The 15,815-nt window shown below is 46.4% G+C and overlaps 1 protein-coding gene across 11 annotated transcripts in view; it reads right to left on the bottom strand.

Annotated features, from left to right (window-relative positions):
- Positions 1-15,815, bottom strand: part of GALNT9 (polypeptide N-acetylgalactosaminyltransferase 9) — a 395,114-nt gene that overhangs the window by 47,491 nt on the left and 331,808 nt on the right. For all 11 annotated transcript variants that reach the window (XM_065033318.1, XM_065033315.1, XM_065033317.1 and 8 more), the window contains 2 exons: positions 8,057-8,254; positions 1,753-1,870 (listed from right to left, as the gene is read on the bottom strand). In XM_065033318.1, the coding sequence (XP_064889390.1) occupies positions 1,753-1,870; positions 8,057-8,254 (316 nt within the window). The remainder of the gene's footprint in view (positions 1-1,752; positions 1,871-8,056; positions 8,255-15,815) is intronic.

Here is a 15,815-nt window from a genome sequence, read left to right as displayed (position 1 = left end):
GCGACTCTGAGATTCTGGAGATTAAAAAACCAACCAAAAGCAGCTTTGTAAATTGCCAGTGATTTCAGAAATACCCCAGAGGACGGGGAGGAAGCTCCAGCGCATGTTCACGCTGCTGCTTTCTGACAGCTCCGAAAGACACACAGAGGGCAACACGCGCAGGACTTGCAAACTGGGAGGCAGACACTGGGTATTGCTCACCTTGCTAGGCTGAAAACAGACTAAGAGATCCATGCTATGGACATACAGGTTATGTCAGAACGAGCTCACTCATAGTCCTGGACTCTCATAAAGCCTTTTTCAAACAGTAGGCTGAATTATTCTTTATAGGGAAACAAAAACCACTAAGCAAAAACCAAACAAACCAACCAACCCCAAACAAACAGAAGCCCCGAAGAACAAGAGCCGGATCCTCAACCCTGGGCTCCTGCAGATTTCACAAGTTTCCTACCCCTGAAAACCTGTTCTCGCTCACTTCAAATCCTGGTCTCTTCAAGCAAGTGACATTTCATAATCCTATTAAAACCTTTGCCTCTTTCTAGCAGGAGCCCTAATCGTACTCAGCGAGTTCTTCTCGTCTGAGGAAGAGCGACAGCTTTCATATTGCCAAGGAAGCTCATTCATCAGCTACGCAGAGTTTGGGCAGAGCGTTCAATCTATTCTGGGAGCAGCCATGTGGAAAAAGCTTCAAACAGCTCCAAGCCCTGCAGGATGATAAAGGAAAGCTCACACAATCCTGGTAATAGCCTGACCCTCTTAAGGAAAATTGGATGATTTGTGGTAGCAGTTTTTCTGTCCCTGTGTGAATTCCGAACCTTTAAGCATGAGCAGTGTATTCACACGGCCACATTACAAACCCTATCCCTCTTGCGATGCTGGAATAACAAATACGAAAATAAACTCTTGTGGCAATGACCTTCTTCCTCAGCCCAGGGGTGTGAAGGAGTTTGTAGCCATTTTAACAGAAACAGGCAGGTAAAGAACGGACTCGTTTGATGTTCGGTGTTTCACCATGAGCAGAACCTATGCTTTAACGAGCACATCACTTGCACTGGGGACGTGATACTGTGGGCCAGGGAATAAAGAGTAAGGGGAAGACAATTAAACAGTCAGCTTTATAACGAGGAAACTGTGTTTATGCAACAATAAATGACCTAATTTTCAAGTGCTAAGCAAAGACACGTTGCTTGGACTTCAGAAGGACTTTCTGGCAAGCACCACCTTCAAAACAAGGGTCACAAGTATCAGACCTCCTGTTGTCCAGACGCAGGGTGGACTGATGCACTGACCTGTCCCACAGGACCCAATACCTGTACAGGACCCAATACCTGTGCCCATAGTCCTTACTCACCAAGGCCTCTAAAGTTTTACAATACCACAGCATCCATCACGTGTGGTGTGTAGAACATCACAACTGGCTTCTGCCAGCCTGGCCACGAGCTTCAACATCATCAAAGACTTGGTGCAGCTGTTTGCACAAGCAAAGCCATGGGGAAAGGGGAAAATCTGTCTCATTGGGTTCAGACACTGACAGAATGAACCAATAAACCAGATTTCTGACTGTTATCAGTTCTCTCAAGGCCAGCAGGGCCAGGAACATTCATTTACTGGCATGACGGTTCCAGATAGTGTTGCAATACCAGTTAATCCAGTGCAACAGCCCATGGGTCAGACGGCAGTTCTGCGGGGCCGCGGGCTCCCTGTCTTTCTTTGCAAACGGACATGACACAAAGTCTCCTCTTTGCTACTCACCCTCATGCCCAGTTCAATGTTTTCTCCTCCGTAGACCTCCATGCCAGGGTCGAGCAAGCCGATCTCCCCAAAATACTCTCGGTCTACTACAAACGAGCATCCAATCATGGCTGGTGTCCTGCACAGACATTGAAGCAAAAAATTCAGTTGTTTATTGGCCACTACAGAAGGCACCTTGTAACAAATGTACACAGACAAAACAGTTCTTAGCCTTCAATTTCACTTCTTCAGTTTCTCTATTAGTGTGCAATCACATCGTGCTTCATCCCCAATGGACAGAGGACCCCGTGGACCAGAGCTCCCCGATCGCTGACACCCCGCCAGCCACAGCTGGAACAGCTGCCCGTCACAGCTGGAAAGGCAAGTGGTCCATGCACATAAGGGAAGCACCAGGTCCTTTTTCCTTTGTGTTATAGGCACAGCCCCTGTGCTGCATTGAAGTTAACCACCGTACGGAGTAGCACGAGACACAGACAACACTCATTTGAAGATGAATACACAAAAACACCCCGTAACCTTTGTCAGAAATGAGGGGTGCCCTCACCCACATATGAAAAGCGAGCGGATCCATCAGGGTGCGAGGCCTGGGAAGGGACTCCCTGGGCTCCAGAGCAGACAAATTCCAGCCTTTGTGGAGCTGTTCTATGGTTCACATTTCTGTGTTTGCTGGGGTCAGTCTTTAGAAAAGGAAAAATTCTCAGATGAAGAGACTTTGCCCTCAGATCCGCCACTGGCCAACTGGTGATGTCACACAAATCATTTCCCTTCTCTGAAATCACTTTCTTTATCTGCAAAACCATGGTTCTGTTCTCCTTTACAAGGAAATCTGAAACCTGTCACTGTGAAACACTACGTGGCAACAAATTTTGTGATCATTTGCCATATGAACACAAACATCATTTCCATGCAATATAAGCTGGTGACATTTGCTAGTTTTATTAGTCCACGCTTTCTCTGCATCTCTGTGCTGGTCACAACACTTGTCTCTCTAGAATTCAAGGTAGGAGCTCAGTTTTGCCACTATAACAGATACATCATCCCTAACGGTGCTATTGTAACAAGACATCAGGAAAATTCTACTTTATGCCAATTTTCTCCTTTCTAGCAGGACAGAGAATGTTCTGTCCATGGCCCAAGCTTGTATATATACACCATGAAAATACCCTATAGAAACAAAGGTGATGGAAAAGGTCTAAAGCCTATTTTAAGAAGTCTCGTTTGTAATGGACTGCTGCTACACTGTCATTATAAAGTCTCTCTTATCCCAGATGGTGCATGGTGGTTTTCAGTTTGTACAGAAAGCTCTTCACAAGGTATTTGCCCGTGACACCTCAGAAACATATTCATGAAGCAGTTTCACATACATGTGAAAAACGGCCCTGGATGGGAGAATGAACACGTTTTCACGCATGTATTAGTGGATCCCACTGGTAGCAGCAGTTGTTATCACGTTAGGTCCTTTTTCTCATCAGCAGTTCACCACTTCTACAGCAGGACATTAAAAAAGCTTCAAATAAATGGCCAAGATATGGTTAGATAAAACAATTATTTGCTCCTGGGCCTAATGCATATCCCAATATTGCGGAATACAGTCCAGCCCATGGCAGGAACTATCTGGTATCCTTGAAAAGGTTCATTTGCTGAAGCGCTGCTATTACTTACCTCTAATGGACTCTGCTATAGCACTCACATTACTGGCACCACTTCAGCATCTCTCGCTTGCACTTTTTCTCAGTTTGAAAGCCATTGCAACCTCTCAGATCATTACAAGCCTAGACTGCAGTCAGTGCACACCATCCCGCTCATGTTTTCTCTGCATAATTGAAAAAGGCAGCTGTTGATAGAAACACATTTGATCGGTGCTGTTTCTGAGAAAGAAGTTGAAATAGCTTGATTAACTCTCACATTCCAGCCTCACAGTGAGATGCATTCCCTGGGTCATGAGCTGGGGGGACAGGACTCAATGGCATTTCCAAAGACAAGCATCTGGCCTTCACAGGTGACTTTGGGCAGACGTGGGGCTCTCAGCCAGACCCCCGTGCCCGCTCAGCCGAGGCTGTGAGAACAGAACTTGAGGACGGATTTGCTGCTCGGGAGCTACAGGAGAAAACTGACAAGCTTAATGATGAGAAGGTTTGTTAACCCCTTTGAAGAGCTACAGCACGTGAAAAAATGCAACCCAGAGTGCTTGGCTGGGAAAGGCAGGGCAGCAGGGATGTAGAATAACTCTCTGATGTGTATTTTTGGAACAGGCAGGACACCCATCTGAATTGGACAAATAAAAAGGAAACTCCTCTGTTATAACAGAGGTGAATCAGCAACTGAAAAGTTGGCAATCATACATTAATTATCACTAGTTTCATTATTACATGACAGAACGTACAGATGAGCCCCTTCCTGAGCTCCCGTACACAGGGATTTGTGCCCAGGGACACCCAGCACGGGGCTGGACCCTCGCACCGCGGCTAACGCGGGCGGCAACACCACGCTGCCGGGACCCTGAGCACACACACGAGCCAGACACACGCGCCTTCTGGAGCGGCTGCTTCCGAGCGAGTACTGGTACCAAGCTACGGCATATTAAAGCAATAAGAGAGAACATATGCAGCAGTGCCATGCACCAGTGCTGCTGGAGGAAGATAAGATGGAAAGCCGCGCGGTGCCTGGCTGGGTGAGGCTGATTGATGGCTCCAGCGCTAGTGGCTGCTGATCAAGAAATCAAACACCGAGCAGTCCATCGCAGTCACGGCAGGTGAGGGGGGACGAGCCAGAGCTCAGGGTACCGGAGACCGTCCTTGTTCCAAAAACCAGAACTATCTTCTGCATACAGAAGAAAAACCCAGCTTGTTTCAATGCGTATTAGTCAAATTCATTAGAAAGCCTCTGAAATAGGATCTTTTGTTACACAGTTTGTTGCCAGATGATAAGGAGGTTTTCGGGCAGTGTGTTCTCAGGAACACAAATGGAAAATGACATGATGGACACAGCGTGTCAAAATAACAATCCCCACACAAATCTTCATGTTAGAGGGATCTTACATCTCAAATGTCAAACATGCCAAATGGATTGTCTGTAGAAGTCGATTTGGGGGACATCAATTGTTCTGAATTTCACAGTATTAACGTGGCGGGGGGAATAAAAGAACTGACTTTCAACTGTACCAGAAATCTTTGCAAAATCTGACACTTTGTTCTTGCTATTTCTTTACCTTTGCTTGCACTTCAAGGCTATATTCCCTTTGTCACTTGGACCACAAGGGCTGATGTGACATTTTTTGGTGTGCACGGGACACAAGTGCCCACGCGGAGCCCCAGGGCCATTCCTGCTCCTCCCGCGACGCTCGGAGCCAGATCGCATCACTGCTCGCGTCCAAGAAAACACCAGATCAGGCTTCAAACAGAAAACTTCTGAGAAAAGAATTCATCACATTTGCTGTATAATCCCAGGAGAAAACAGGAATCAGACTCTATTTTCTAAATGTTTCACCTGATTCTATGGATCCATGCTATTTATTCATACAATGCAAACATCAGAAATGCCAGGGCTCTGATCCCCACTGATACCAGGGTACAGGGGTTTTTAACCCTGAAAATCTTTAATCCCTTTGGAGATCTGGGCAGAAGCATCCAGCTACAGCAACCACAAAACCAGCCAAAGCGTTATTAGTTATTAGCCTTTCCTTCCACAAAACACACACGGAAACACAAACCAAAGCCACTATTTGCTGAAGACAGCCTCAAAGGAGCTTTAAGAGGGACAGTGTCAGCAAGGACTAAATACATTCGCAGTTTTCATGCTGATAAATAGTCTTGCAATCTTACGAACACACTGAACAGACACAGGGATCCAAACACCATCGATGCTTCGCAAACTGGACAGAAGCAGAAATCGCAGTTGCCGTCCGTGCTGTGGAAAGATGATTACAAAACCAAAGTCTGTACCGAACCAACAGAGACTTTTGGAAACGTTTGCTCCCTAGCCTGATTTTCCCTTACTTTTGAAAACATACCTGAAGTTTTTTACAGCGAGTAAGTTCCCATCATGGGCGTTTTCAAATCTCAGTTCTAAGTACAGATTGCCTGATCCTTTTCAACACTCACACGTTCACTCTTTCCATTACCATAATTACACTGGCATACCCCTTAAAAGCCACAAAATTGCACTGTATTTCTGCAGGCGGGCACAGCACACCAGCACAGCCAAATGCTTTAGCAAACCCATCCACGTGCTCCTGCTTGGGAGGCCCCTCAGAAACCAGCGCAGCGCGGCCACGGGGTGGGTGCTGTGCCCTCCCAGATGGCTCCTTCAGAGCACGGGAGACAGGGAAGCGTTCACGCTCTGGCACTGATATCTCTGCATACTAGAGCATGTAGCTCATAATTTGCACAAGATACACTTATGAAATCACATCTCAGTGCTCCTGGCATTTGTCAGCCAGGGCTGGGTGCTCTTCTTGTGCTGTTGTCTCATCTGTCTCCAGGCAGCGGATGCAGTGTTGAACTGAACGGTTTCTTCGCTTGGGTTCAGAATAAAATCTCTGCTCTCAGGAGCCAGCTGCTTTCATGCATCAGACTCCAACACCGCTCAGTGCTTGAGTTTGGACCTTATTCACTTCTGCATCAGTCCAGCTCAGTGCCAGTAAAACTCTGGCAAGAGCTTGAACATAAACCTGAGGGAAGCCCATGGTACATCAGGCCCTGTACTGCTGAAAGAAAACAGGCACTTCTTCCAGCATTACGGGGATGAGATTCCCTATTCTCTGTTAAAAACATCTGTAGTTGGATTTACAGAAGTGTTTTGCAGATGCAGCTTCCACACCCTGGGGAGTGCGTGAGCTGCCTCCACTGAAACCACGTCTAAGGAACCTGCTGAGGTTTAACCTCTTGGTTCAGTCTTATCTGATATGTGATCACTGCCTCCAGAACAGAAGCTATTCAGATAGTAGAACAACTCATGTGAAGATTAATATAGTGATTTCACACATAAACTGGAAGTAATGAAGTGTGTAAAACCTTTCAGGAATAAAAGACTGAAACCTTGATGTCAGGAATGAAAGCTTTGGCTGATTAACTTTCCTTCATCGATAAACTATTTCTCAGGGCTGAGTCAAATAGATATAAAACACCTGCACTTTTAAAACAATGTGAGGAGAGCAGGGCATGTTACCCAGGAAAACTGATTTCCTAAGTAATTACTTTCCTGCTTATTGAGGTTTCAAGCTGAGCACAGGGTCAGTGATGAAGGACTTTGCTCTCCTGTAGTAAATAAGGTTTATGTTACTGTACGAGTCTGTTTCGCCATCACGGGGCATAAGAATGAACCTAAGAGCAACACCTGCTCAAATATGGATTGAAATATTACTCTCCGTATGAGGGACAGATCCTGTGAGATGTTTCAGGCTACTTTAGGATTAAGCTGATATATACTAAAACAAAAATGACTCTAATGCAGTAATTTGCGTCTTTCCTAGCAAATCTCAAAAACAGGGCAAGGCAACACGAAGTGCATACCTGGGCTTCATATCTTTTAGCATTTATGTGAAGAGTTGCTAACAGCAGCACCCTCCACCCAGCACATCTCAGGGGAGCTGTTAGACAAGCGGCTGCACCGGAGATGAAGGGCGAGGAGGTACCAGTTTACAAACGAAGGGGAAAGAAATCCCCTTTCTTATCAGCTCCTGTTTTCCCATTGTAACAATTCTCAGAAACACTGTCGTGACTCTGGAGACAGTAATTCCTTAGAAAATTCCATTTCTGTAAGGTAAAGCGTTCCCTTACAGAGAAAAATCAATTACACTCTATGTGGTCCAGTTTCATTCTAAACTTCACCCGGCAGGAAAACTCAAAGACGTGCGCAGTTCTCCACAGAAAAGAGCAGCTCTGGCGCTGGGCCAGGCCCGCGCGTCTCCCGCGAGCGCTGCTGGACCAAAGCGAAACCGCTTCCTCGTCACACACAGAACACTCTTGTTTCTCAGACACAAAAGGTTTCACTGGCTTACTCCTCATGTCAGAGTCCACCGGAAAACGAAAGCACGGATCAAAAGAATCCTGCTGGCTTACTAAGGGCTACAACGAACCTGACCCGCACATTCAGCACCAGGACACCCGCACCTCTCTGTACCTTGCGGCGCAGGTCTGAGGTGCGAGACGTGCACCCACGGCCTCGCAGAGCCGCCTGTTTTCTTCAGCTCCGTTTTGCTGTCCCTGTACAAATCCTGTAGCCTTGTTTCGCTTAAATCCCCCTCAGCAGACAGCTGAGATGGAAACACCGTGAGTACCAAAGTGACAGCACGCGGGAGATTTACCTGATGGGAGCCGACTCATCCCCTTTATCGAGCCAGTCCTGCGGTGGGATTATGTACATGCACCAGAGGCCCCAGTTGTAGCCGTGGGCTGCGTTGGCGTATTGCTGCACTTCAAAAGTGTTGTACTTGATATTGTCAATGGCTGGTAAGATGATCCGCTTTCGGTCGTCTTTGATGCGGGTAAGCGCAGGTTCCACCCTGACAACAATAAAAACAGCAAAATGGTTTGAAGCCATCGAGCTTGGCAGCCTGATAAAATGAAGGGTTTGGATACTGCGAGCACTAACGCAGCGAGACGGCAGCTCATAACACAGCCCGGCGGGACCGCACACAGGTCACTGCCGCACGCTGGAGAGGATGGAGCTTGGTGTGGGACACTTTACATACAACAGCACATCAATCATCACCTTTGTGAAGCTGTACCAGAGTTTAACAACACAAAATTCTACCCAACGGGGCCTGGAGACCGCCAATTCATTTTGCAATGGACAAGTGTTGAGAGACACTATTGCCGAGAGCGACTGCCCGGTCTCCAGGAGCTGCACCACCCGGTGCCCGGCAGCGATCAAACACTTGCTCTTGCCGACAAGGCCTGAAGAACCAAACGCGCCAGGGGCTGAATGAGTCTGAAGGTTACGCAGGTTTTAATCTTGTTTCCTAAGGACTGACCCCATCAGATCTACTTTGAGTGACAAGCCTGGCTGCGTTACACCTTCCAAAACCACTTTGGTGATGAGAAGATTTCAATTGCCAGATGGTGCTAAAGCAGCGAACTGCGGAAAATGTGCCATCGTTTCAAAAGGCTTTAAAACATCAATGTGCTCTCAACAGCAGCTACATCCCAAAGTGTCTCAGGGAAGTACAAAGCTTCGGCGCAAACACTCATTTCTGACCGAGACAATCTGAGGTCGCTATGAATTTACAGAGAAACAGATCCAAAGAGTAGCAGAGTTACAGGAGGACGGAAAGCGCTTCTCAAAGCAGCGTTAGAAACAGCCACCGGTTGACTCCTTTGTGACTGTGTTTCCCCTTGAAATAAGCTTTGAAGATTTGCAGAGCTCTCACGTGTCTTTAAGGGGGTGGTGGTTTGCAGAGATTCACAGAGGTAGCAGAATTTGAACCACCGATCTTTTCTCATTATTCTTCCGTTGTTGGTTGAAAGGCGATTGTTCCTTTGTCGTTTCAAGTTTGTTACCTTATATTTTGTTTGTTACCGTGTGTTTTCTCGTGTAGGCCAACAGAAAGGGACAAGTTATGAAACTAATTCAACCTCCATTGTCGTTCTTCACTGCCTCAATCTGAACTATCAGAAAGTTGCAGCACTTTCTCTGTGCTTGAATATGGCCAAAATATTTGCCTTTTACGTACACAGACTCTACATTGCTCACACAGGTCAAGTACTGCTTGTTTCTTTTCTTTCTGCCTCTCCCATATCAGTAGAAAGAGACACAGATTCAGTGAAACCCTTGAGTATTGATGATGAGCTACTTACTGCAAATAAACCAGCACGAACCAATGCAAAATAAGAACATAACTGACAAAATACAAGTTTGTCACAGCGTTTCATTTGGAGAGAAGTCAAAGAGTGTGAAACTAGTTTTATTTGGATTCCTCTAGAAAAGTGACATTTGAATTTATCAGCTGAGTGGGAATAACACAGAGCGTGAACGTTTTAATAAAGAGGATGATCACAAGCATGGTGGGAAGAGAAGAACGACATTGAAGTAGCAGAAATTCCCCCTGGCCAGGCAGGTTATGAATGAGATGTTCATCTCACATGCATCAAGTGCTGTTTTGTAACTCTACTTGATTTATTCTGGGAATAAATCAGTGCATCCCCATGACCAGAATGGCCTGAGCCCTGTCTTACTCCTGCCTGTCACCTGCAATTCTTGGTGCAGTAATTCTGCTGTCAAAGCCCAGTCCTGCAAGGTACCAAACACTCCACAGAAGCATGAAAGTTCATCAGTCCATGCTGTAAAGTACCTTTTTGACTTTAAAATAGTTCTTCCTTAGTCAGCAGGATCATGTGCTGTTTTTTCCCTGTGTCTACACGGTTTATCTTAGGTAATCCATGACATAAGAGGAGTTTTACTGCTATTCCTTGCTAGCAACATCCAGCCTTGGCATGGTTCTGTTAGGCTCAATGACTTGCAGTGTCTTTGTCTCTGCGTGCTGAGCTGCACATTCATCAAATCCTTCGTCAGCTTTGCTGGTAATTCTGGCTTTGTCTAATTGCTGCAGGTTTTTGAAAGGATTATGATTAAATCTTTCCTAGTAATTTCTATTTATTTTTTTCCTAATGTTAAGCTGCTACATCATTCTGTAGACTTAGTCACACTCTACCGGCCTCAGGTGAGGACAGGACGGAGCGGCAGGGGCTGCTCAAGTCCGGCGTGCTCACCGTGGGGTGACGCGGTTGTTGTTTGGGTATTCCTGTTCCATACCCACTGCTGGCGGGGAGGCAGGACCAGCCCTGCCCCATTAGCTACATAACCCAGATGTGAGTTCTGAGATTCACCTCTGTTTTTCACAGATGCAAAAACATTAGGTTCCTAGCTTGTATCTGAGTCAATGTACTTTATGGGCACAGAGCGGCATATATTGTTAACAAGTTATTTACTACAGCAAGAGGAAAAATTCTCCTGGGCATATTCATAGACGTGATGGATTTCAGTAAACTAAATACGATCAAAAGATTCAGCTTTAAAGGCAGTGCTTCACATCATTCAGTTCATTTTTCCACCTAATAAAAACCAAGCAGGTAATTTGGGCTGAAATTTGAGTGACATAAGAAGTTCCTCCCTCCTGTCCTCTCAAAAATCTCTATTTGTCAGTGTCCTCCCCTCACTCTGAACAGAAACCAGAAGGGAAAGGACAGTGAATCAAAGGACAGTGGGTCAATATCTGCACTAACACTGGGTTTTCCACGGTGTTGAGCACCCGTGATGGTTTCAGAGGGAGCTGCAGAAATGCCAGCACCATGGGCCTCAAAGAATAAGTGCCCCCAAGATAAATATTAGAGCTATGAGAAGAGTTGGAGGGCAAATTTAACCCAGAGAATACAATAAGCCGGTATGAAAACTGAGAGCAAAGGCGGGGGTCACGCTGTGATCACACAGGCTTTTCTAATCCCACCGTAAGCCCGTCTCTGAACATACATGCATTCTGTATTTAATATTGGATCGACTCAGCTCAAACCCCACGGGAAACACAGCGCACACAGCTGCACGCTGCCGTGCATCCATGTCGGATTGCCCAACGGGGAAGTCTGGTTGTTCGCAGTGTTAAAAAACCCAGCTTTTCCAGATAAAAACAAGTTGGTAATGAGCTCCGCGGCACAAACGATTACATAACTCACTTTTTAAAATATGTAAAAACACCTGCTGGCTTCGAGCAGACTTTTATAAAGGCACAACACAGGAACTAACGCAGTGGGTCCCAGAGGAGCCCCTCTGCTCGCCAGCCCTGCTGCTCCACGGCCAGCCCGGCGCCAGGGACGTGCGCTGACACGGCAGCGGAGCAGCGGACCCAGAACCCCTTGAGCTCCTGATCAGAATGACTACAACAGGCATTCGGCAATAACTCCCTCCCCACCTCGCCCCACGGGCCACTCCTCTGCATTTGTCCAAGTGTAAATCCTTTCCTAAATGCCAGGAATTGCACTGGGAAATGTCTCTCATAAATTCTGCCCCATCCCCAGTGGGTACTCTTATCTCCAGTTTCTTTTGAGATAAACATGCCTTTTTTTCCTCTCCACCATCGCTATTTCTAGTTTTTACTCCAATAAAAAAACATTAAGAACTAACAATAAAAATCCAACCTTTCCCCCACTTCTACAAATCCGAATTTCTTCTTTTTTCTTGCAAGGGCTTAAGAATGAGTCCTTATAAAACATAAATGAAAGACAACATGGTCTCATCTACCAGGTTTGATGGCTCGGTGGGTTTAACACCATGTTTTACTCCGGCTGTACCACTGTCAGGTACCATGAAGTAAAACCTTAACACAGAAATGTAAGACAAAAATCTGTGTAAACTGCAAGCTTATTTTGAATGTGATTTTATACGCTACCTCACATTTCACTGACAATATCCATTTATCAGATGCAGACAAGCAGATCTACTGACATACATAATTCTTCGCTGAGGCCAGCTGTAGAATATTTCATGCAGAACGCCTCTCCTGTAAATAAGCGTTCAGAGAACTGAAAGAAAAGTTAATTTCATCCTCACTTCCTCGGTCTCTAAGAGGAGAGGGAAACTCCCCGTGTGCTGTACCTGACATCTTCACCACATCCCGTGTGCTGTACCTGGCACCTCCATCACGTCCCGTGTGCTGTACCTGGCACCTCCATCACGTCCCGTGTGCTGTACCTGACACCTCCATCACGTCCTGTGTGTGCTGTACCTGACACCTCCATCACCTCCCGTGTGCTGTACCTGGCACCTCCATCACCTCCCGTGTGCTGTACCTGACACCTCCATCACGTCCTGTGTGTGCTGTACCTGGCACCTTCATCACGTCCTGTGTGTGCTGTACTTGACACCTCCATCATGTCCCGTGTGCTGTACCTGACACCTCCATCACATCCTGTGTGTGCTGTACCTGGCACCTCCATCACGTCCCGTGTGCTGTACCTGGCACCTCCATCACGTCCCGTGTGCTGTACCTGGCACCTCCATCACGTCCCGTGTGCTGTACCTGGCACCTCCATCACGTCCCGTGTGCTGTACCTGGCACCTCCATCACGTCCCGTGTGCTGGAGGGTGCCACCGCAGCCCTAGCCCGTTTCTGCTCCACCGAAAGTCGCTGAGGATGCTGCAGTGAGCGCTTTGGGTTCTTTAGGTAAATGAATAGCTGAGGTTGCTTTTCTGGCACTGTCCCGTGGATCTGAAAGGCCCACATGGCTTGTGTCACAAGTTTCCCTCTTCACTCAGGTAATGTTAGTTCACTATTGCCATCTTAAACACGTATTTCTTTAAGTCACCGAATTGGTCCTAAGTGACAGTAATGGCTCTGGATGGGAACAAACTCCCTTCATTAACACATGTCCTTTCCTTTGCATTTGCATAAATAAAACTTCCTAGGTCAAACTCTTCTTCTTAGTTCATTAAAATACCAGTTTTCTATATTTTAAAACACTGTCAACTTCAGGACAATCCATAGTGATGGGATGTTCGTGGCACAAGCTGATGGGTCCTCGTCTTACATTCCAGGTCCTCTTTCTCATGTTGGGCTTTCTCTGCCTCTGGTGTATATTCGAATCTTTGGATTAAATTCTCTTACTCCACTGCTTCTTAGTGATACTCCCCCTTTGGCAAAATTTTAATTACCACAGTACTGCGTAACTCTGTTCAGTGCTCTGATACTACCTTTGTGACGGGAGCACAAGCAATCCCGAAGATAGAATGCAAGTATAATACTCTATCATTATGTCGCCTTTTATGGTTCCTCGCACCCTCTTTATGGCTGCTGATATATTGTGTTCTCTGCCTTTCACGTACTGATTTCTGCTCTCCTTCACTCAACGTGTCCTTTTTCTCACCCAGAGAATTAACACCCCATCTCTGCGATCTCTCTTTCCTTCTCCCAGGTATAACGCAGCGAAGTTCTCTTCCCCTCGGCATGTTACTCTTTCCCACCTTTGGTGGACGGGAGTCTATATGATGCTTTACCTCCTCTGCAACGCCCTCAGCAGCCGGGATGCAGCGGCCTGTGCTGTGTTACCGTGGGCTGCTCAATGCACCGTGGGCGAGCCCGACAGAGACCTCAGAGCTGGAATCCGCAGAGGAATGAAGGGGAAACCGAACCACATAAGCTTAAATGTACCCGCAGAGAGGGATGTACAGGAGCTTTCCACACCTGCTGCTTCTGCTGGGTTACTGACTCCTATTGACATTAAGTTACCATTAAAACCAGCAAAGGTTCTACGGCAGGACAGGTAGAATTTTACATATGAATTGTACACATACATTATAATGTGATTTTAATTTAAAATTCCATTTGAGAATGAATAGCTAGTCCTCTGCACGTTTGCTCTCACAGCAGCAAGACTGGCTCACACGATCAAAAGCCTTAACAGGAACAGGTCAATAGAATCTCTGCTCTGCGCTAATACACTTCAACACCTGAGAAGCAAAACAGCAGCAATTAAGCACAGCAAAATAAATAATTCAAGAGTAAATTTGACCTGCTCGGTTGCAGAGTATTTTTTAATATCCTACCAGATCGTATTTTAGTTTAGAAGTGTCCCTGGGGAGTAATGCTGTGAGAGCCTGTAAAATGCTACAGTGCAATATAAGGCAAAAGCTCACCCATAAATGGGGTTTTTTGTTGCCAGAGTCCTGGATGTTTCATGAGAAAGTGACGAAGTCCTCCTCTGGTTCTTTCTGAATTAATCCGCCAGCTGATTAGGCAGGTAAAGCAGCCGTAGGCTGGAAGACTAAAATCGCACTGCAGGTACTTGTCTTTTCGATGGAACACAAACCAAACAGAACGCTAACGCTCTTTTCTGTGCTGAAGGAATTGGCTTCTTCTTAATTGCCTCACAAATAATCCATGGACAGCTTTGAGTGGGAGCAATCCACGTGGCCTCTGAATACATCAATATACATGGAAAATGGGGGGAAATCTTTGTGCAAGATGAGACTCAGGAGGAGAACAGAACAACAGCGCTTTAATGAGATACTCCCACATGACTACCAAGTTTATAGTGTGATGGAGTAGGGGTGATGTTACTCTGTTTGGAAAAAATAAAGCAGTCCAGACGGAAGGACTTGCAGTCTCTCCTGCTAAAAGAAGACGAGGTGAAAACTGAGATGACAGGCAACCGCATGTGCACGGGTGGACAGAACTAAAACTCGGACGAAGCCGGTAAGAGATGGTTTGAGACGGCTCAGCAGCCCAGGAGCTGAGAAACAACAGCAGAAACACCTGAGGGGACACTCCGAGCCCCCACGCGCGGCTCCGAAACAACGGGGTACGTGATGCTGCGTGTTTGCTGCTCTCCTTCATCCCCTGCGGCTGCTCCGGGAGCCAAGGGGGCTCAGAGCAGCATCGCGCAGACACGAGCCAGAGCACAGGGAGGGTGCACTGAACACACACGGTTTATCTGGGGTACATGCACTCATTTACTGAGTAGTCTCAGTTCCTGCTATACTGATTTCAGCCCTTTCTGACATGAATGCAAAGCAGGAAAGTGAAAAAAACAAACAAACAACCAACCACCAAAAAAAAAAAAACCCAAAAAACCCACCACCAAACAAACAAACCAACCCCCACACCACAAAACTAAACCAAACAAACAAACCTAAGAGCAACCACAACCCCCTTTCCTGCTCACTGACACCGCTGCCCAGCGTCTCTGGGTAAAGCACATCAGTGACATCTCAATGTCCTTTCTAGGAGTGATACCAAAACTCTCCACGAGGCCCAGGGCAGCTCGGGCAGGACGAGCCACGAGCAGCACCCACAGGACGCTCTCCCCAGCTCCCCATTCTGGCCAGTAGCTGATACTGCCCTACGTGAACATCTGCAATGATGTCTAATTTAATCCCTACCACATACAAAAACATACTCAAAATCTGACATTATCAATCCCAGTTTAAATCACATAGCAGCAGAGTGTGCTGCCATTTAAAAGAGTAAAACCTGTCTGCAAGGAGAGTCTGTAACCCCACTTATCTGTGGAAACAGAAAGATCCAGTTGCTTTAAAAGTAAATAAATAAATTAAATCAGCTCTTAAGCTTCTAGAAA

The sequence above is a fragment of the Columba livia genome, chromosome 17 (assembly GCF_036013475.1).
Source record: "Columba livia isolate bColLiv1 breed racing homer chromosome 17, bColLiv1.pat.W.v2, whole genome shotgun sequence".
NCBI lineage: Eukaryota > Metazoa > Chordata > Aves > Columbiformes > Columbidae > Columba > Columba livia.
Note: the sequence above shows the minus strand (reverse complement) of the source record. Positions and strands in the feature narration are given on the sequence as shown.